General features: G+C 37.5%; 1 protein-coding gene across 2 annotated transcripts in view; it reads right to left on the reverse strand.

Moving 5' to 3' along the window:
* LOC108751526 overlaps positions 1-20424 on the reverse strand; it is a 305551-nt gene extending 285127 nt beyond the window's left edge. The window contains exon 1 of one of the 2 annotated variants that reach the window (XM_018491760.1): positions 19467-20424. In XM_018491760.1, coding sequence (XP_018347262.1) covers positions 19467-19538 — 72 coding nt within the window. In that variant the 5' untranslated portion in view covers positions 19539-20424. Of the gene's footprint in view, positions 1-3554; positions 3692-19466 lie in introns of those variants that run through there. The other variant, XM_018491761.1, reaches the window with a different exon arrangement.
* Positions 20425-23549: the final 3125 nt, after the last annotated feature.

Below are 23549 nucleotides of genomic sequence, written 5' to 3' on the forward strand. Positions count from 1 at the left end.
TACACCACACATACACGCGCGCGCGCGCGTTGACGCGTACGGCGTGAATCAATGTTGTTACAACAATGTTGGTACTAACGTCCATTTCCATCAATTTCCGTCGCGTACCTCGAAGCGCTATCGCGAAATTGCGATCTGGAATTTTCGCATGTGCATATTTATAGTTATACCCCCCGACTTGACCGATGCGAATGGACGTAGGCCAAGGTGAGCGAGCCAATTCCAATTTGTGGTAGATCGCGGGCATGATAAGTTTTCCATTAGGTATCTCGCGCACTGAGAATTGCCACAGCCCGGACTGATCATCGACTGTATTGCGTATTTCTCAAGTTTCAACCGTCTAAAAGACCGTCTTCGAGTGCGCGGCTCGAGTTTCCAGACTTTGATCGTGATTTGAATGTCGGAGCATCATTAAACGGAATAACGAGAGACCTGCTTTCGTCGCAAATGATGCAAGGGGAAAAAAGCCTTATTCGCTATTGTATTGTTCAATGTACGGACGTCAACTGAATGGTAGAATGTAGAATTCAAGCCTATTTATCCGCATGAGTATTACGAGTGAGTTAAACGAGCAAAAATATTTTACATGACGCATGACATGATTAAAAATGTACAAAATCGTCACTCGTTCGTCGACTCAGACGCGACATTGAGGACAGCGTGGGAAAGAGGCGAGAAAAGTTCAGGGATCGCGAAACGCTCTTCCGCTCCTGTGACTCGCGAAAGAGACTCGCGGAGAGACGCGAGATCGATTTATTGCCGATTTAACGGGCCGGCACTTCTCTGCAAAATGTCGTCGCAATGTCCAAGTTTGCCGTCTTTCCCGTCTCCACTTTCCACGTATCCTCCTCGCTGGGCCAGTATCCTTTCAACATTTTTTTGGAATACGTCATTGCCTTGTCAATATATACGCGAGAAAGAGGAAGAGTGAGGATAAAAATGTTCGGGCAAATGTGATCATTACTTAATCAAGTACAAATTCAGTACGGTGCGCACTAAACGCCGTTTCTAAAGATCGTTAGATAAATCCGGTTGGAAATCGATTATGATCGTGGAAACTATCATTTTAATTGCGTCTCTCGGCGGTGAATACTCGTCCACGCGGAAAATTGCTCTACTCAAGCAATTGCGCGAGAATTTTTACATCGACTGTCGGTTGAATTTGAGTGAGCGTGTATTTTCCGAGCTTCGAATTTACGGCATTGCTGTTAATAATCCGCGAGCATAATCGTCGCAACTTCCACCGCCGATGGACAGATAACGCACACGCAGTAAATGTCACGATTAGGATTTTCGCGGGAAAATCGCTTATGCTAATAGAACTAGCGATATTTCGCTGTTCGTTGTTACGTGATATTTCGTCGCGGAGTCAATTACACGGTTAAATTAAAATCGGCGAGCAAATCATCGTACACTTGACGCATTCAATGCAAATCGCCGGGCCCGCTTCAGCCGCGGGACGTGTAGATAATCCATTAATGCACGTATGAATGTCACTTCGGATCGCGCATAACTCAACCGGGTTAAAGTCTCACCGCCGAGGGCGAAAGTGGGTATCGACGGCGATAAAAAGCTCGGATAGCGCAAACGTGGCGACAGACAATCTGGCGACGCGAGGCGAGCGAGCATTATTACACCGTATGACTCGAAATACCTCGATCGGGTATATACCGGGTAATTACCGGAGAGACGCGAGAAAAGTCTGCGGGGACAGAAAGCCGAGCGCACTGATGCCTGAAATTTAACGCCGACCATGGTAACGCCTTCTTTCTGTTATGCAAATCCCGCACACGCTCAAGTCGCGCAGGTAAGATCGCCGTCGGACAAACACGTATCTCTACGTGCTAAGACACCAAGTAAATACACTGGAAACCAGCTTAATACGAACGAAGCGGGATTAGATGACGACACGTATAACGTTGTATTCCATTCGCGATCCTACCGATTATGCAATCCACTGTGGTTACGCAACTAGTAAATGATCGTTAAATGGAAGTCGGTTCGATATACAAGATATAAATATCTTGTAATATATAAAGAATAATTTAGATAAAACAATGAGGAAAGACCAATTCCTCGTTACCAGAATCTGTGTACAGTTGATATCCCAATTCCTGGATACGTTTCAAAAATATTTCCGACAAGAATTAAATACAAAAATAATAACAAAGTAATAAGAAAAAATTTCCAGAAATCTCAGTTTTCAGTTTTCTAAAAAAATCTCCAATTCTTAATTCAAGAGAATTGCTCTTACGTGAATTTCAATTTTAATTCTTATCTTGGCATTAACAAAGTATATCAGATACGTCCATGCAACATCATCGCGGACACATTGAAGCGTTTCGGGCGCGGAAATGACGGTGTGCATCTACCTGAGTGAGCGTAATTTCCTACGCGCGTCATCCCGGCTCGTAACAAATAGACAACTCTTGCAAAGCACTTTTCACATCTTTATTGTACGATCCATCGGGAGGATCATTGTTCGTTTATCCACTATAGTCTATCGATTATACGATTTAGGAACGAAGCAAAATGTCAGCTAGCGAAAACAGTCATTAATCTTCTAATGCAATTGGGGCATCAAAATAACTCCCTCTCTATTTCCTTAGCATTTTTGTAACTTTAGGTAAGTTCAACGTTGAACAGTATACCATACTACAGGAAGTTAACGGAATATTACGAGGTCAAGGATACCTAGCTTCGCATGTGTCTGTCAATGCGGGATTGGCAGAAATTCGAAAGACAATAGTGGTGCCTTCCACTGGGAATCAATGAGAATAAAAATGGGCGGAAATGAAACTCTGAGTATTTGCGTGAAGCGCACGGCAGATTCTTATATATAATAACTCTGAAAAAGGCTATTCTTCATGTTTCCGGCTATCTCGCTCTCTCTAGTGACTAATGGATCGTCATTATGGCAGCACTCAATGTCTCTATTATTCTCAACTATACATCCATCTACATGCGAAAATGAGCAGCCGCTGCTCACTATGCTGTTCCACCATACTAATCTTTCTGCGGGTCAATAAGTCGCTTTTTATATGAACGATAATTTATAATCGCGGCTTACTACTTACATTCCTTATGTTTCGGAATTTGACTAATAGCTCTTTTAACCCATAGGTACGCGAACAGTTGTTCTTCAACGTAATTGCACACAGTAGAAGAATAAGTAAACGTATATTGTCTTGTAGCGAAATATTCAATATACGTTTAAATAAAAAATAATAAGCTATTTTTAATACATATAAACTTGCAAACTTTTTATAACACAAGAATAAATTTTTAATTCATAATTTTTTCAACAATTCCACGATGGAAAATACACAGGAAAATACACATCATAAAATTTGTTTTTTTCCCATGTATTGGAATGTTAAAAAGATCTAATTTCTATGTCAACAAATTCTGTATCATGCATTCTCCATTTTAAAAATACTTTGTGAAACGAATTGATGAATGACTATATCGCTTAATTCGCAAAGAACCGAAGATTCAAAAAAGAAAGATTCCCCGAAGAGAATCGAAAAAAAACTCCACCTAACAAACTATACCTTCTTCCGGCGCAGCAGCTTCCAATCGAAATGACTCATCCTGTTCGGCTCGTTAACCTCTTATTCTCTTTCTTCGCCGTCGATTCCTTTCCTCGAGCCCTTTCTAACCGTCGCAAACGGAGTTCGCAAACGAGTTTCGCTTAACACTCTTCGGTCAATTTATTCCCACGGTATATGCATTCGCAACATAACTAAGTTTCAATCATAGATTTCCACGGAGCAAACGACGACGACGACGACGACGACGGCGACGACGGCGACGGCGACGGCGACGACGACGGCGATGACGATGACGACAACGCGGATGACGATGTAGACGAAGGGCAGAACGACAGGGCTCGGACTTTGTATTCCCAGCGCGGCATTCCGGCATCGCAGCGAAACGGCCGTTCTGAGCTCCTCATTGTTCTTATAATACGCGCTCGAGGATACATGTCCTTGGCGTGGACAGCGGCATCCGCCCACCTTCGAACACATGCACCGGGATAGCTCGAATCCGACCGAGAGTGCGGGAATCCGCTCGCGGACGAGAGCCCGTCAAGGTTCCAAACGGGATTTCTTCGTTCCGAGAGACGCTCCTGACAGATGGACGGTTCCACGTTCGTAAGGAACAGAGCAGGTTCGTATCCAGGGTCGCCCAAGGGAAAAAAGCCCCTGCCCTTCTTACGGAGAATCACAAGACACAGTCGCGTTACGAGAACTGCATTAACAATTTAACGATGGTCTCGCACCGCACGATACCTCATAGGATCGCATTGATTGCGGACATTTCTGAGGTGTTTGACCGCACAAAGCGGCCTCAAATGGAGGAGACGTCATCCTGCCGAATAGCACTTTACATATGACTCACGATACACACACGCGTGCACACACACACTTACACACACACACACACACACACACACACACACACACACACACACACACACACACACAAGCGCGCACAACGAAACCTGATTCTGGAACCGTCGCAAAATTACTTAGTAATTTTCAGGAAGATTTACACGGCACTTCGGGATGCCCGCGCCGGTGGTAATCCGGCGACGCCAAGAGAGCCGGGCCCCACCTCACCAAAGAGGTATTCACGTTCGTGAAATCCACATACTCGAGTTAACACAACCACCTTCCCGCGCAAGTCATTCAAACACTTCACTCTTTCACGATTACACCCGCCCACTTCCTGGCTCAAAAACGAGTCAACGCCTTACTCCAAGACGTCGCGAAGATTCGGACCCGCCACGCTGCCATTCCTTTCCCGGCCACCCCGAGAGCGTAACTGAAAAACGGTACTGTCTACGCGAAGCGAATCGTGCAAGTTCATCTCAGAGCGGCTCGATGAGCTTACTACCTGTAATCACCTCTCTCGTCGCTTATGGCGGTGCGGAAAACTCTCGAATTAAGGACCGCCGCGGATTCTCTTCTTGAAGAAACGATTCGCGAGGTCAAGAAACGATTTATCCAATTCCGGGCTTCTCACAGAGCTGTTTCATCCTTAGCTCGTTTTCTATCCCCAATCCAACCCCACTGAAGGAACACTCTGGACGCGCACAAATACTCGCTCAGATTCTATCGACTGACCCGGTTCCGCGAGCGGCGCTGTTAAACGCGCACGTTTAAGCGGCGCCTCCGACGCATCTCTCGTAATGCATCAGGTATATCGGTCGCACGGAGTGACGCATGAATAGGTAAGAATGAGAATGATTGGCGTTGCGAACAACAAGAATCGAGATGCATCTTGACGCGGAGGATGCAGGGCGGCGTACTGTCAAAATACCCGTCAGGCGATTCCGCGGACGAGGACGAGAACGCCGCGGAATACGGGCATGCGTGATAACGTTTCCCTCTCGCCGTCGTCGTCGTCGTCGTCGTCGTCGTCGTCGTCGCCACCGACACGTCGACACGGGGATAATCGAACTCCCCCGGCGTTGGCTCCTTCCCCGAGTGAAAATAATGCGGCGTGTATGCAACGATCTGCAGTCCGGAGATCCGAAGGAAGGCATTATATTCTCTCTCGTACGGTTGAACGTGCGAACGTAAAAATGACAGATCACGAGTGGATCGCTCGGTCCAGCGTGCTGATACAGTTGCCTATGGCAACACGGCTGTGACGAATGCAACGGGAAAGAACAAAGAGTTTATAACGTTGCAACGTATATGTGCGCGGTAATAGTTAGAATAGTCTTCGTCTCGAGATTTATGTACCGAGATTTATATGCAGTAATGCAGTAACGAACAAATGTTCATGTGATCTGAACGCGGACGCGACGATTCGATTCTGACTGACATCGGCGAGCGACAAAGCCGACGGAACTTTTGATCCATCATGGAGACGGTCAAGTCCTTAATACCGTGAATAAATCGCAAACGTATGGATAAAGACCCAGCCACCACATAGAGTAACGAGGCTGGTTTCATTAGTCGAATCCTTGTTCGGATTCGAGACTTTGCGACTTGTCATCGCCAGTTCGTCGGCGGTAATTGAATGCCTCTTTCATCCATGCGCTTGAATTGCCGTGTCACCGATCAGACCCCGATCGGTCCCATTGCCGTGTGTCATGGCTCACGACACTGCGTTTTCAAGATCGTGTTAACGATTACGAGTCTAAGCGAATGCAAGTTGACTGACGGTCAACTATATGCGTCTTCTATATGCGCGTCGATCGACAGCTGTTCAAGTCTGACTGACCGATCAACAGGCACAAATTTTATTAAACGTACAATGACTGAAAGCAGATTTCTAGGTGCGTAATCATGATATCTGCGCGAGTAAGTAAAAGGAAAATGAAAACCAAAGAGAATAAAAATGTTGACGAAAGTGCCAATAAAGATCAAGAATGTTTTAACGAGCCACTTACGCTACTTTGAGAGTCGTAAGACAAATTTGCGTGTCTAATCGCGTTTCACGGATGATAGAACGAATGAAATTTGTTACCCGAATCCATTATTAAATAGAATATCATATAGACACATAGGTGAAAATTGATGGGCTTGGGTTGTATTCGCTTAACGTAGATCGTGCGAGAATTTGGCCGTGCACGGAAGGAAAGTGCTAGAAATAAGCACCGCAACAAATTCACGAGTAAAAGTGATACTTATTAGCACTTCCGTTACTCCATCAGACAGTTTACGTGCGCATATGTACATACGTAGAAATCATAATTAGTATAATTTCAATGTTTAAAAAAAATACAAAATTATTATGTTCATTCGTGACGTAGATACATTTTTTTCATATTTATAATAAACAACAAAAACATTCGACTAATTAGACAATTTAAATTTATAACTTCATAATTTAATTATTTCTACATAAAACATTCGATTATAGAAATGTTTCCAATATAATAAAGCAAAACAAAGCAATAAAAATAAAACAAAAATATTTTAAAAATCTCTAGAAATATTATTTCACAGGCGTTTTTCTCTCAATTTCTTTCCATGTGTATAATAAAAGATAAAATTTAATATAAAAATTTCTTTATCTAGATTTACAGTTGCAGAATGAGAGATCAATTTTATAGATTTATATTTAATTTATATGCTAGTATATACAAAGGAAAAAATGTTTGGTTGAATTAACTAGAATTCTAGTGGGAAATGAACAATATAGAATTTTAGTAAAATCTCTCTCTCTACAAGATTTCCGGTTAATTTTTTCTATTAAAATAGTTGAAATAACCAACATTTTTAATCAGAAATCTTGTAGACTTAACCAAAATTCTAGATCGTTTAATTTCCACCAGAATTCCAGTTAATTCAATCAAACATTTTTTTCTGTGAATGACCAAATCCTTACAGTTGTAAACGCAATTTCAATTTTTTAATTACATATAAATAAAAAAACTTTAGTTTACGCTATTCGACTCAATTTATAGCAAACATAAATCTAATTCCTATTTTATCATTCCTATTATTTTTAAATTATCTTGCATCTTGTTTCTACTTTTCCTCTAAAGTTCACAGTATTGCTCATAAAAACGTGTATATGTTTAAATATATGTAAGTATCATAATGAACTCGAATCCGTGAGTTTGCTAAGCCTAAATAACTGTACGGATTAGTCATTCATGAGGAAATTGCAATGCAACTGCATTCATAAGCAACTAGTGCCACCTGTTAGTTAATGCTTGCACTAGCGCATCTTCTGACGTTTGATCAACAACGTAGAACTAACAGGATGCACATGTATAAATTAAGAAAAAAAAATATTTAATATTTTTTTATATACGTATTATACAACACAAAATATTCAAATAAATATTTTAACTAGTCAATAATTGACAGATATTTTTTTACATGATGATAATAAATTTGTGACAGATACAAAAATTTTATTCTGCGTTTTCCAAACATAAAAACATTTTCATTTTCGATTGTATTAGTTTTTTATAATATAGATTTTATAATATAGAAATTGTTCATATTAAGCATCAATACCTGAACATATCTGTGTAACAATTTTTAACAGAACTATGAATTATATTCTCTCGTCTCATTTGAGATATTGCACAAATTAATATAAAACTAGGAGGATCAATGCCCTCATATATGTAGGCAAATACCCAATTGCACAATTACATACAAAAATTGCAACCGTGCTAATTTCACTGTATACTTATTAAGATTAATAAGAAAATAATATTAACCCTTATGTGGCCAACCAAAAAATCTTGTACCGGGGCCAACCGAGGTACCCGGGTACCTCTATACAAATTTATGGCTAAAAACGTGCTGTAGCCTTAGTTATCTTTATCTATTTGATGGATATTGATTTATTTACAGTTGACGAATATATTCTAAGCTAAATATAATAGTATTATTGTATATAGTGACCTTTTGTTATCCTTAGTCAGATATAAAACGCTGGCAGCTATGCCGTTACCCTCTTTATTTCGAAGGCGATTTTAGCCAATATTTTTAAGAAAAAAAGTTATTCAACAAAATGTACGACCATAGGTACCCGGGTACCTGGTTGGCCACAGTAGGGTTAAAAAAATTATAGAATAAATTAATAGAATAAAAAAAAATTAATTTTATTACTAGTTTTATTTTTTATTACTTTATCATGTTTTTTATTATCACTTATTGAAAAAAAGAACAACTTTCATGTATGGCCGATAGTTAATTTTACTCATTTCTGTGGAATTTTCACAGACCTTGAATTTTCAAGTGAAATTTTAAATAAATAAAATAATATACATAACAGTTATTAATCAATACGAAAATGTCTTTAAAATATAACTTCAAAAACGCCATAAAACCATAACGTAAAACGTAAAAAAAAAAGAAAAGAAAAAGAAAAGGCAGCAAACGATATTCTTTTTCTTATCAAAAATAATGTTATCGATTCGAGAAATAACAGTATTAGAAATACTAATATTCCATAAAAGTAAAATAATAAAAATATACAGATAGAATGATAGAATATAAAAGATGAGTAAAATCACAAAAAATAAAGTATGATTACGGAAATAATAAATGGAGTAGATTCAACTTAGAGTCAATGTTTCTTCTATAAAAAATATCTCGGGAGATGTGAATCATCGGCGAGTAAAAATAGTCGTAAGACAAAGCAACAAGATCATACATACAATGTAGGTATATTATGTAATAAATAATCCAGCACGCTGTAAGTTGCATTAATCCCTAAATTTAAGCGTTGTAAGTACTCCGATCGCATCATTCAATAAATTAGCGCGTTAACGCTTTACGCAAGAACTTCGCGGCGTATTCGATCGCTCATGAGAAAGAATTTCTTTCACATATTCCGCAATATCGTAATCGGTTGCTTAGGAGGTGAGAAACATTTGTCGTTCTCCAGCGAAGGCGATCTTACCAGAAAAAATAAGACTGTTCGAGGCAACGAGGAAGCATGCGCGTAACCATGAATTATTTATCGCCATTGCTCAGGAAGTTGTTAGGTGGAGTTATAAAGCATTACATTCGCGAGAGAGAAAGAGAGAAACCGGGATTTCTAGCCGAGGAGCTTCTGCTCCGTGAAAAAGAGAAAAGAAAAAAAAAAATGTCCGCAACAAGCACCATGGACGCGGACATAGTGGTCACGAGCCGCACATATGCACTTTCAGCCGCCAGAAAATCTTCGAGTTCGATCGATCATTTCCCAGCGGCTGATATTGTTCATGCAAGCAGCTCCTTCCGGCACGGCGCTATCATTTATCAGGAAACGAGAATGGGGCCCTGTACTTTTGAATAATTATTACATCCCAGACCAAGCTTGCTTGCCCCGCTTCACTCGATGTATCGCTTTCACTCGAACTTCGAGTCACAGCTGGGCTGGGTCGGTTATGCGTGTGATGATTGATCGCTACTAAATTCGTACTTGCACATCGTGGGCCGATGCTCACCGATGATAATTACAAAACGGTCCACTAGATTATCCTGAATCTAATCAAAGCCGTACCGTTGAAAAAACGCTGTGAGAATTGCGACGACAGATCTGCTTTAATCCCGCAACGCTCAACTCTTGCAATGCAACTCTCGTATTCGATAAACAAAGAGTGAAATAAAAAACTCGAATTTTTTAATAATTTATCAAACTGTTCAACTTTTTGGCTATTTTGTATAATTCTTGTAAACGTAATGAAAAAAAAGATTAACGTTACAAGTTTTGTAAACGTAACATAAGTAAAACAAAAAGGTACGTATTTCTAAAAATCGTGTATATTGTTGAATTAAGTCGAATCCACAGCCAGGCGAAAAAAGAAAGTTCTACACAGACACTATTTCGTCCGCAAGTTCGAGGTCGATTAATGAATTTTCTATACGCTTATCGAATGTCGTATCGTTTCAGCACAAAAAGTCTCACGTTCTCGTCACGACAAAATCTATTCTGAGGAAATTAATGCATACGTATCATTGAGGCAGCGATATTAACGCGCGTATCTCCTATGCAAACGAGACATGCATGCGAGGTTGCGATAAGCGTCGCTCGTAGTGCGTCACCTCACGTGGTTTGATTTTTCGGTGGCGAGAAGTCAACCTGACATCGTTAACGGTACGCGGAATACCGTAATTGAAATTGAATGAAGAACCGCATGTATCGCTTTTCATATCTTTTCATAGCCGCGAACGTGAAATTGAATCAAGAAGCGCGCATCTTCGCACGACGCTGGCGATCCACAAGAATATTCGGGAAAAGATAGTTATCACGTTACCAGCCAGAACACCGACGTTCTGGAATACATACAGACAAAAGTATGCGTGCGATAAAACGTAGCACAGCGCGGGATAAAACATCAGCGCGGTCACACAGTTTTGATAAAAAATGTGCGACCATTCTTAAAGAATACGAAAGAATATAGTTACTTCCTCATTCTTGAGTTCCTCAGAAATGTTCAAAGAATTCTATAAGTATTTGCCGTTGGAATGTCGAATTACCGATTTTTATTCTGATTTGTCAACATGAGGCAGGCATGCACTATTTTGGAATGCATCACTTCAACTTGTAAATTTAACACGTTTGCCACGTTATCTTTTAATCTCCAACTATTATTAAGATCAGAAAGTGTAAGAATTATACCAATTTATATGTGTTCGTTACGCTTAAGAAATTTATTTCTAACAGTTTCATACCACGGTAATCAATTTTAATGTGAGAAATGATGAGAGTGCGTGTGTGAGTATATGTGTATGTGTGTTTTGTTTGATGGTATAATGAATCGTGTGAATGTGTACAATCATACCGGATCATTATGTATCAGATGCGTCGCCAAAAACAATGATCTTATAAATAAATATTAACCGTGCGTCTGTTCATCACACTGTTATTGATTCATAATTATTAATTATTAATCGCGCATAATTAAATTCTAATTACACTTTCTATGCAAAATTGTTAATTATTCTTTAAAACGTTAAATATATGTGACTACTAAGCTCTCTCTCTCTCTCTCTCTCTCTCTCTCTCTCTCTCTCTCTCTCTCTTCCCCTCTCTCTATTCATACTGTAATATGTTGTTTATAAATTAATTTTATAATATATAAAATTAACTCATTAAAATTTAATAAAGTATACTTAGTCAAAAACAGACATTTTATGATAATAATATAAATATTAAATACATCAAAACTAGAATTTTAAATCCTAAATAAGGACAATAGAAATTTAAATCCATTTATTACCATATCCTACAAGCACACACGCATATTTACTCCATTTATTTGCTGCTTCATAACGCTTTTCTCTTTTTATAAACTATATTTCTCTTTCTATAATGCTATGGATTTAAAACAATAGCACATTCCTGTCATAAAATTACCCTCGTTGAGATTAAGGTTTTTACATCCTATTCCAGAATTGGCACGCCGGAATTTCCGTTGAGAAGGATTTCTCTCGGAAGGTTGTCATACGTGTGTTAAAGCGATGCGAAACAAGCGAGCGCATTTGCGGTGTACTTAGAAAATGGTTTCCACCGTAATTAGGGCACGGAATTCTGAATCGTTTTACTTGAAACATGCCAGATCTATCTAGATAGAGGCACTTTCACGTTTTTGCTCAAACTGAACAGCATTCAGAAACTTAGAAAAAGTCATATAAATCTCCATGGTTAGAAATGCGTGACGCTTCGACATGAGCGTAATGACCGTAATGGCATTAAATTCACGAAGACACTCATCTGTATCGTTGATTCACGTGTCACATCACGAAATCTGATGAGGTTTTCTTTCTTATCGAAATCAAGACATAATATTGATTCAAAAAGTACATCATTGAAAAAAATTAAGTTATTCAGAACGCCGACGCTCTAAAATAAACGTGCACAAAAGTTTAAACTATATTATAAATCATTGTACTGTTGTACAAAAAATTATAGAAAAAATTTCAATTATCCTACATTTGCAGTATTGCTTTTTCTCATAATATGATCATTTCTTTCATATATATATAAGAACAAATTTCTAACAGAGAATTACAAATTATCTTTCCAATCATAATTATCAGTCATCATAAAACTAGATTTTGTTAACATAGACATGTCATTACTTCGGATAAGTTTAAATCAATAATCATTTTTAAAAAAAGAAGAAAAAAATTACGATTACATAAGAACGCATTAAGTACACCAAAAAAAAACAAATCAAAACATCCGTGTTCCTCTTTTACAAGATAATTTCTTTCTTGCGACCTCGTCCTCGTCCGATTCGTGCAACGACACAATAACGATATTTAATCGAGACAACGAACCGTAACGCAATGAGTGGCAGCTTAAAGGAAACTCAGGAATAACTCGTTTTTAATTTGGCAGGCTTTAATTCTAGGACGTCGTTTTTCGATTAAATTTGCATGTTGTTCTCGTCACGCGAACTCGGTCGTCTGAAAATGTGCTCGTTCTATTAACAGCGAAAGTGAATGAAATTCGGAATCATCGAGCTATGAAATAGCACAGCAAATATTCATATATATATGTATATATATGATACATAATAATAAAGAATCATTTAAAATCCGTCAAATAAAAAATTTATAAACATTGCACAAATAAATATTCTCGATATAATATAATATAAATCATATTATATCAATAAAACAATAGAGATTTATTAAAAACTGAAAATTTAAAAAATAATATACAGGATGTCCCGTAAATTTTCGCCAATCGCTTTTATGAGAGCAGACTGAGCTGAGTCGAAAAGTCCTCTACCATTTTGCAATAGTTAAGAAGATATTAATAATTAAAAATTGCCGAATATTGGTCTGTAATAATTTTTTACTCAAATACTATCAACTTTACAGAAAAACTGCAAGAGACAAAAATCATTAATTTTCTTCTCATTAAACTTTAAGAATTTTCTTAGAATTTTATAAACTTTTTAGTATACTGCATTTTCTTGTTCTTATCAACATGAAAAAATACGATATTAAAAAGTTCTGAAAAAATTCTCAGAACTTTATGAGAAAAAAATAAACAATTTTTGTCTCTCGCTGCTTTTTTTGTAAAGCTGATAGTATTTGAATAAAAAATTATTGAAAATTAATATTTTTTTAGTAATTAATATTTCGTTAACTATTGCGAAAATTGCAAAATGGTAGAGGACTTTTCGACTCAGTTTAGTCCGCTCTATCTACACAAAAGCGATTGGTCAAAACTTGCGGCACACCCTGTATACATCCATTCATGTCTCTTAAAAGTGTTTTATATCTAACAAATTTATTCAAAAAGTATAATTTCAATTTAGATAACTATAATTTTTGTCATCACACATTAAGTGACAATGGCGAGAAAGAGAAAAAAGGAACATTGCATGTATTATATGAATCATAAGATAAATTCCGGTTTCAGTAAATTGGATATCAGAATAGATCAGCCTCCTACGTGTCGATGTAAATCGTCGATGTAAAATCGCGGAGCACAATTGTACTCTTTCAAGAGAAGAGAGCCGATAAAAGCGGGATACGGTTTACATCGCCAGTTTCACGCTGGACCAAAGAGAGGGAGAGCGTGAAAAATGAAATTTAAAGGACAAGGATAGGGCGGAAAAGGAGGAGAGGGTGGCCACGGTTGTATTTATCACTCGGAGATCCCGTAGACTGCACAATGCGAAATACGAGAGAGAGCCAAGCGAGCGGTTCGTAGAAACGAGACGCGATGTGGTGCAGGTAGATTTATGGGTGGCAACGGCGAAGGGGACAAGACGGAAAGGGGGATGGAACCGCGAAGGAGGCAAAGGGGTCCAGTCCCGAGGAAAGAGACTGTGTTTGTGTCGCAGGTCAGCCGCACGGTTCACGGTCACGGGGACCGACCGGCGACCGGACTAGCCTAACGTAACCCGACTCGAGCAACCGCAAACTAAATTGCACCCTCGCATCTCCCTTCCTTCATTCTTTTCCTAAACTCTCCCACTATTCATACCTCCTTCTCTCTCTTGCTACGGAGCTCCGGTGAGACTCCCGACGTCACGCGAGCACGCAGCGTTAAAATTTATTAAGCTACTCTGACAAAACGCGACGCCTGCTGGCTGCTACTGACGATCGTACAGTAACTTTATCTTCCTGTCAACTAATTAGATAATTGCCCTGCGACTTTGCGATTTTTCATACATTTGGAAAATACACAGCACATAATAGTCATATATATTATATAATACAACTGTAGAATGTTTTGATAGAAAAAAACATAGAAACAACAATTCCTTATATTCAGTTAGAGGAACTTAAGATCGCATATATCTTTTGACGATTACTATACTTGTCACTTCCTTCGTTAAACATTCGGAATCTTTAAAAGTCATTAGCTTCTAGCACCAAACAGTTTCGCTCTGTACAGCCATCTGCTCTGCATATTTATAATCACAGTAACTGCTTATACCATCACTCTGTTAGCACTATCTTGTCAGAAGATTCAACAAAGATACTGTCAACGTTCAAGAGATACAATCTAAACAGTCGGCAATTACAGACTGTACGAAGGCGTGTTTGTCGCGAGCCCGTTGCGACACGATGATGAAGTCATCCGCCGATTGCAAATAGGGAATTACACTCGCTTCTCGTACTTTCAATTATCTAACACCTCATATACCTTTCCGTTAGTACGCTCACATAACGACAACGTACGTAAAATATAATAATACAAAATAATATCTACTCATTATTAATACGTCAAAATGTGTGACTGGATACAATTAAATTTATCTTTCCATTTAATTCTGTACAAATATACAATAATCACAAAATTAACACACATTATTGTTTCCGTCATGTGTTTGTTCAAAAGATAATTTTTTTTATTATTAGAGATTTGGTAATGCATCCAAACCTAAAATATTTTCGCGTTTATGCAAATTGAAATTCGTTGACTATTCAATATGTTGACAGGAACGAAAGATAAAACCGAGGATAAAACATATGTATCTTTTACTGTGCTATTGTAGTAACGCGTTGTAATAGCATATTGAAAAACACACAAAAGATAAGTAACAGAAGCGAGAAATAATACCAGGTGTCCGTGCAAAACGTGACTGCTCGGTGTTTATTTAACATTTCCTTTCTGCGAAACCTCATTTATTACGATGAAAACGTCATAATCACCTAATCTGAGTAAGTGAACGCATCGTACACCGAACGTCTAACATTTCTCCCCTATCTATTGGTCTGGAGTCTTTCCTTCCGTGAAATTTATCGGTCGGGTGTGTCTCATTAAACGACCGAAATGAAATACTATTCGTCGATCGATCAAACGCGTACCAAAGTCAATGTAGAATCGTGTGTTAAAACAATAGAACGAAGAAAAAACAGCTAGAATACACAAACGATAAAAATACTATCGATATCGACGTAAAAAAAAAATATATATTATGTATCTAATATTATAATTTAAAATAGTATGTTAATTACATAGTACAAATAGAAACGTCAATATATATACTTTCTTTATGTCAAGTAACACTTTTATCAAATATTTGTTATTGTAGTGTTTAATTTGATTGACCATCCAATTATGTTTGATGTTTAATCATTATACTGGAATGACTAGCTTAATGAAACAATTCTTTTTCTGATTATACGTTTCTAGTAATTCTAATTATAAAACATATAAATATTTTAAAAATTATGGATAAACATACCACACAGGCATTCTATAAGAATATTCAAAAGAGACAAAGATTTTTCAAATAAAGAACATAATTAATTGAAAATAATTATGTATATAAAATAGGAAATTAAAAAACAGTAATATTAACTTTCTCAAAATTTGAACAAAACTAATAAATAAGATAAGAATATTCAAAAAAGCTACACGTTTTAAACACCGTTATTGTTTCGATTTAGAAAACTTATAAATATAACCACTACAATTCTTATACATTTCTCACAAATGCTTTCCACTTTATGTCAAATACATACATCTAAATTATGTAAACGTTTTCAAATATCTACCTATCTGGAGCGATTATCGGCCGTACAACATGCATCATGCGCGGTTTTACAAAGGTCAGTACATCGTGGCGTGATACAATTATTAGAATGTAACTACGGTTAATGCCAGTGTGATAATAATAATTGGATAATTACGAGTAGGCAACCGCGTCGCTGTATCTTTTTCAACTTTTTGTACCGTTATCGTAATTCCAATTTATCATGCTCGACCAAATGGTAACGCATTCCTCAATCACTTCGGAAACGTAAAGTTTCCGACAAAATTGTTTTATACATTTACATGCTACACAAAATAATCTCGTCTTTGGCCTTTATGCCAACCTGCTGCTTTTTTCTCAATCATAATTCGTATTATAACAAGATGCAAATAAAGCAAATGCGATAAAGTAAGAGAAGAATGAAACAATAATAGGTGGCAAGTGTTATGATATTTTAATCATAATTAAAAATATTAATTAAATGCATCGATCTCAAATTTTCGAATAAATATAATATAATTTTTACAGAATGTAATAAAAGCGAAAAATCCATTTTTCTGCTAACAATTATATTTATTCGTGAATAAGTGAAGTTATTCATTTCATTTTAATTAATAAATAATCAAACCGCCATAAACGATTTTTAAAAATCATTCATGAAAAGCAATTGGCAGAGCAAATTTTTCTGATATTTTTTTTTTTAATTTATTGGTAAGAGAATCAAACGTACGTATACGTGATAAATAAATGAAATCCACAGGTATAATAAATGTATACATATATCTACTATCCTAGCTACGGAAAAGACTGCTAACGACGGTAATTATCAATTGAAAGCGAGTTTCCGCCGGGCATGGAGCGATGTCTAATTGCATAATCTGTATACTGCGATCGCGTACCGCGGTTATCCGACATGAGAGTCTGGCCGTAAAATGCCAACCTTGACGAGGATGCGTACTTGCGTACGCAGCATCTCGCGTTCATCTCCGGCCGTTCGCATTTGCATTTGCGCGATATCGAGCTGGTCGCGGATCACCGACCGAATAAATTAAAAAAATTATGCATTTACAAGATCTGTTTTCAATGTAATAAATGGAAGAAATCAAAGAAATTGAAAATCAAAAAATGTAATATAGAGCAAAAATAAAAATTTCACTTGTTAATCACTAATTTGTTCACTAATTAATTGCTTAAATAAACTAAGATTTCCGTTTAAATTCACTACTTTTAATGAAATTATTATTAATCATGATATTAATGTAAATAAAACTATCATATTCATTCGTGAATAAATTATATATTATATAATTTGTTTCGCGATTAAATAATAAATGCTATAAAAGATAATAGTTATCTTAATATGATATTAATAATAACATTCTGATCAATATTAATGACTAATTGCTATTAATTTTCTATATAAGAATATTAAATTGAAATATAAATAAATTTTATGATAAAATGTTAGATATTGCAAATTTTCAAGTGTATCATTTTCCAACTAAAATACAGCTTGTGAATAACATTCCCTTTCTTCGGGCTTCTGTGTATGAAAAGTTAATCACAGTCTTCTCTGATGTGCATCCATTTATATCTACCCCATAAAAAGTAATAGTTATAGCTGAAACGAAGAAAGCTAATAAACGCGAAGACCGTCCATCCTCTCTACGATCTCCAACAAATCTGCGCCTCGTGCGTGCCTATTTCAAACCGCGCTCGTAGCATTATTATTATTATTCATTCTTTTAAGACCGTTTATTTCAGGTTTGCAGAGAGTACTTATTACGCTCCCCCCTGCAATTAAAGAGTTATAATCTACGATGTCGAGCTCTTGAAAATTCAGCGCCGTGGGCTTGAAAGAAAGTCAGTGCGATGCCGCGTGTACGCACAATAGGCGCCCGCTTTCGTCACTTTCTACATTTTTTACATTCGAAGTGAAGCAAACGTAACTTAACTAAGAAGAACGGGAGAGGAAGAGAAGAAGAGGAAGAGATGAAACTATTGTGGAAATAGACAAGACGTTTGTTCGCGTCGCATGCTCCAACATGCTCCAACATATTCCATTGAAGCATGCTACGCGAATAAATCTAAAGTTGTATTCCCGAAGATATACGCAGTAGCAGAGTAACCCAGGTACAAATGTTAAAAATCTCATGAAATTTAATGTACTTTCAAGTTACACAAATTAAATTCAATTTTAAGACACTAAATTAAATTTGTAAATGTATTTGCAAGTGAAAAGTATATTTGTATATATGTACATGAAATTTAGTACTTTTCACAAAATTTTACGAAGGTTTAGTACATTTTTTATTAAATTTTATATAGATGAAATTTAATATAAGAATAAGCGTTAAATTTAAGTTACTTATAACTTCATTTTCATTGACAACATTAAATATTTTTAATGCACCTGCTTGAAAGTTGTTTCCACATGTAACAGAAGCAAATTTCTTTTTTTTTAACAGTGTAGAACACGGAGTCATAATTATATCACAGAATACCCAGAGAAAAGGTAGCTTTGATTTTTAAAAATGTCGGTAAAGAAAAAAAATTTTTTAATTTGTGAAAAAATTTCTTTCATTTGAACATTTTTTTAAATCAAATAAAATGTATTTTTAAATCGAAGAAATTTTCCTTTCCAAAGAAGACAACTTTTTCTCTGGATGAACGTCATCGTGACGTCATATGATACTTACAAAACTTAACTTGTGACGAATGAAGTAAAGTCATGATGATGTCCTCATGATATTATTATGATTTATATATTCTAATTGGAAATTATGCTTACATTCAGGACCGATTTTTACCGATTTTTGGTCGTGCATTTAAGGCCAATTTTTTATGAGTGCTGTTGCTGCTACAACGCAATACACCTCGTTTAATTCTATTATGGACGAAAATGTAGGGTACGTTCAGAACGCTTGTAAACATCATTTGTCCTTGTCTAATATATTTTACACTAACAGCGTGTGAGCGTGAAAACGGAAATCATCCGTGATGATACGATGTATAGTATGTAATACGAAATCAGACTCACTGGCAGATTTCTGATGCCCAGCCGCACCTTGGAGTACTTCTTCATAAACACTCGCCAGAGCACGTAAGCCATGGCGACGGCGACGATGACGACGAGGATCGGCGCCGTTGTCTCGGACAATCCCGCCGTTTTCGCGGCCGGCGATGTTTCTCCCTCGATGAAACCGTCGTCAAAGATAATGTTCGTTGTCGCGCCACACGCGGGTCGTTCGATCGTCAGGAATCCGCGACATCGTGGACGATTCGCAATACGATTACACGCGACACGAATTCGCGAACCGGAGTCACGAAGGGCGCCAACTTCCGCACGAACGTTGGCTCGTCGCAAACGCGTCCTGCGAACTTTGAAGTTACGTCACACGATTACATCGCACGATTTGCGGACGCCGACAAGATGGCGAAACGCGATCCGCGCGAAGCACTCCTAAAATCTGCCTTCTGTGGTGGAATACACTTTCGGAACTTAAAGACGGACAATGTTTGATATTTGGCGAAAACGAGAAAGAGATTTCTAGTGCAGGAATAAAAAAACAGACCTCTAGTATTTGATGGTTTTTGAGGCGTAGTTCTGCGAATTCTTAAGTCGAAAGTCCAAGGGATTCGGAAGACGATGGAAAAGTACCGAATTTGATCGGCAGGACAAACGGTTAGCTCGGTGATAATTCCGCTTCGAGCCCACCACACGAGATCCACGTTTCGATCGTGTATGCGTCGTTACGAATCACAAGTTACGCGCGATGACCTCTGTTCACGTTACGCGTCGCCAGCTCGGCCATTTCAATCGGTGATAAACTTCACACGGCCGACCGAACGGAACGTTACAAAACAGTTGCGCGCCGACATCGCGAAATTCGCTCCGCTTGTGTCAACCTTCACGTCCTTCACTGCGCGTCTATCGCGCTCGCGGGCAACTTCAGGCCGGTCACGTGTCTCGCAATACGAACGACGCGCAACGGAAAAAAAGTACGAACGGAAATTACGAACGAAGGTCAATCACCGCTCATTGCACGAATATTATCTACGAATAAGTAATGCTTACTCCTTATATACAGGATTCTTGCAAGTTGCAGCAGAAGAATGCTCACCAAGAGTGCGGACAATAGATTTATAAAGTTTCTGGCGGAACTAACCGCCTTTTGTAATCACTTCACAAATATCTGTATTCACTCGAAACGTTTATTCGATGTACTTGTGGAAAGACTTGGAGAAAAAGATTTGCAACTGATGCTATGTCATCTCCGATTGCAAAGTCGAGTCTATTCTTCGAAAGAACAAAAAAAAGGCTATTCTTACTATTAGGTAGATTACGTCATTCGATTCCGCCGATCACGGTAGCTCAAAGCGATCCACGTCACTCGCGTTCGATCGATGTCCAAAGGAGTCTCGTTGACTCGCGAAAAAAGCACATGTACAAAATGCCAGCGCGAACTAAACGCGTTATATCTACGTTAATCAAAAGCGCACGTGATTTTCGCGGCGAGCAACGACTCGCTCCTGCAATTCACAGTCGCGCTTCTCGGCAACGACCTCTCGCCGTTCATACTGACGCGAAAAATCGTCCGGCGTAATGTTGTCGGCACGACAGGACGGTTTCACACGGATCACACGGATCGAAAGTACACACCACACGCCCGCCGGCGTCCGCTGCCGCGATGTAACTGACTTACTGACACGCGACACACGCAACCGTCGGCGCGCGCTGAGCGCTCTCGCGACCACCGACCGGCGCTGCCACGAGTGCCACGAGCCGCCGGCGAACGTCGCTTGCTTGCTTTCGTGGAACGCGACGAAACGGAATATCTTGAATGAAACGCGTCGGCGGAGCCGCACATCCCGTTTTATCGGTTGAAATCTTTCAGGCTATCCGGTAAATATTACTGGCTCTTATTATTTCTCTATTGTCTGGAGAAATTAGCGCGGAGCGCACTACTTTCTGCGCCTGATCCAAGACGGCTTCCGACGATGGTTAATGTACATTAATTTTAGCAAATATTACACACACACACACACACATAGTGTGTAATTATCCATACGAATGTAGGGCAATATTAAATAAATGTTGCGTAAAGTGCGTCTACAATAAAATTTTAAGACGTAAGCTTTAAACCTGAACCGTAAAATTAATAAAATTAAAAAATAAATATTATAGATATTTTGAAATTTAAAAGGAAATCTTTAATTAGTAAATATCATTTAGAGCTGTGAATAATCAAGAGCCATTTATAAAATATGTAAAGAAAAAAAAAAATGTTAGGATAAAAGAAAATATCGACCAATCGGTCGAATATGAGGAGAATAATTGATTATGATTAATCAATTTCTCACAGCTTGAAGCTTAAAGCTTAAGTTTTGCACCTTAAAATTTTATTGTAGACACCGCTTAAAATGGCGCAACTTGTGTAAGATATACGTTTATACGATATACGTTGTTCATTTAAGTGTAGATTCGCCATCTGAAATATATTGGCAAGTATTTATGAATCACTAACCGATAATTATTATCGAATATAAAAATATTAATAATTCAAAAAAGAATGTAACAGATTTCAATAAGATACGAAGATTCTTTTTCTTATTTTTCGAATGCTTTATAACTTTAATATTTTATTTAAGCTTTGTTTAGATCACTTGGAGTATTTAATTGCTGTGTGTTCTGGTGAAAATTTTTCTCATAACTTTTACGAATTGGAACATTTTTCAGAAATACTCAGAAATATTCGGAAAGTTTACATCTTCTCTTAGAATTGTTCATACAACTCTGAAATATTCTGAAATTTCTCATTCCATAATTTTGAAAATATATTTTTAACTTTTTTAGATTTTACATTTCATCAAAAATTTTGCTTAGAACAAAAAATCTTAGGATATTTTATTAACATATATGAAAAATTCTGAGAAAAGATATAGACTTTCCAAGTATTTTTGAAAAGTGTTCCAATTCGTGAGAAAGTTATAAAATTATACAGAAATCTGAGAAAAATTTTCACCAAAGTGCATACGTATGTTTATCTTCTGTGAATGTATTCGATATTCATTTTGAACTTATAACATGTTCATATACTCGAGAAAGGTATCGAATACTGCCTTTTGTAATATTAATCAAGTTACACCATTACATTTTGTGGACTGTTGGAAATATGATAGCTCATTTCCTGCATATAAAACATGAACTTCCAAGAACGAAATAAAAATTGCTAACAAAGAAGGATCGATTTTCGTTCATAATCACACAACACATTTATATAGGTAGTTTCATACATTTGTACGTTTGATTCCGACAAAACAGAAACGAAGTGACAACGTGACAAAATGCTTCTCGTATTTCGCAATTAGCATCGATGCTATTCCGCGCTTTCCCTTCCCCGTGTAATCGTATCTTTTATTTGCTCATTTTTTTTTTTTAATATTTAACCGCCGTTATTGCAACCTGTGTTACGTCGCTAATGCATACGTGCATTACGAAGGGAAATAAAAATGCTTGTTATATACTTATACAAGCATACACCTTTACCCTACGGGAGACAATGGGTGTGTCTGCTTCACGTGACGGCCACGTGAGCACCCTCGAAAAGGGCTTTCCCGTTCCCCGGACGTTCATTCATTCAGCAGGTCGGTCAGTGTCGTGGGCGGCGGTGATGACCCTAGACTTGCCCGACCCAAAGTCGAAAAGAACCGAGACTGGTTACGAAAAAAGGGCAGAGAAAACGTACAATCAGCTTGATGTACCGTTCAACGGAATTAAAAAGATTGCCGCATCATTTTGTGCCATTTCCAAATATGTCCGACAAGATAGTAGATTTCGACAAGATTTCGGATATAATTAATTCTCGTAAATAAACATACATGTCTTCCGCGTAAAGGTAAAAATGTAATGAGGAAACATTTGCAAGAGAGAGAGAGGGAGAGAGAGAGAGAGAGAGAGAGAGAGAGAAAACTTTCTATTTAAGAATATGAAAGATGTCTTAAATATAAATACAAGCTTAACAAGTAAAGATATACATATTTTCTCGCATCACAAATAAAACAGAATATTTACCTTATTTTTAATATAATTTTTTCATTTATTTTTGTCTACTGTAAATTT

The sequence above is a fragment of the Trachymyrmex septentrionalis genome, unplaced genomic scaffold (genome assembly GCF_001594115.1).
Source record: "Trachymyrmex septentrionalis isolate Tsep2-gDNA-1 unplaced genomic scaffold, Tsep1.0 scaffold49, whole genome shotgun sequence".
Lineage (NCBI taxonomy): Eukaryota > Metazoa > Arthropoda > Insecta > Hymenoptera > Formicidae > Trachymyrmex > Trachymyrmex septentrionalis.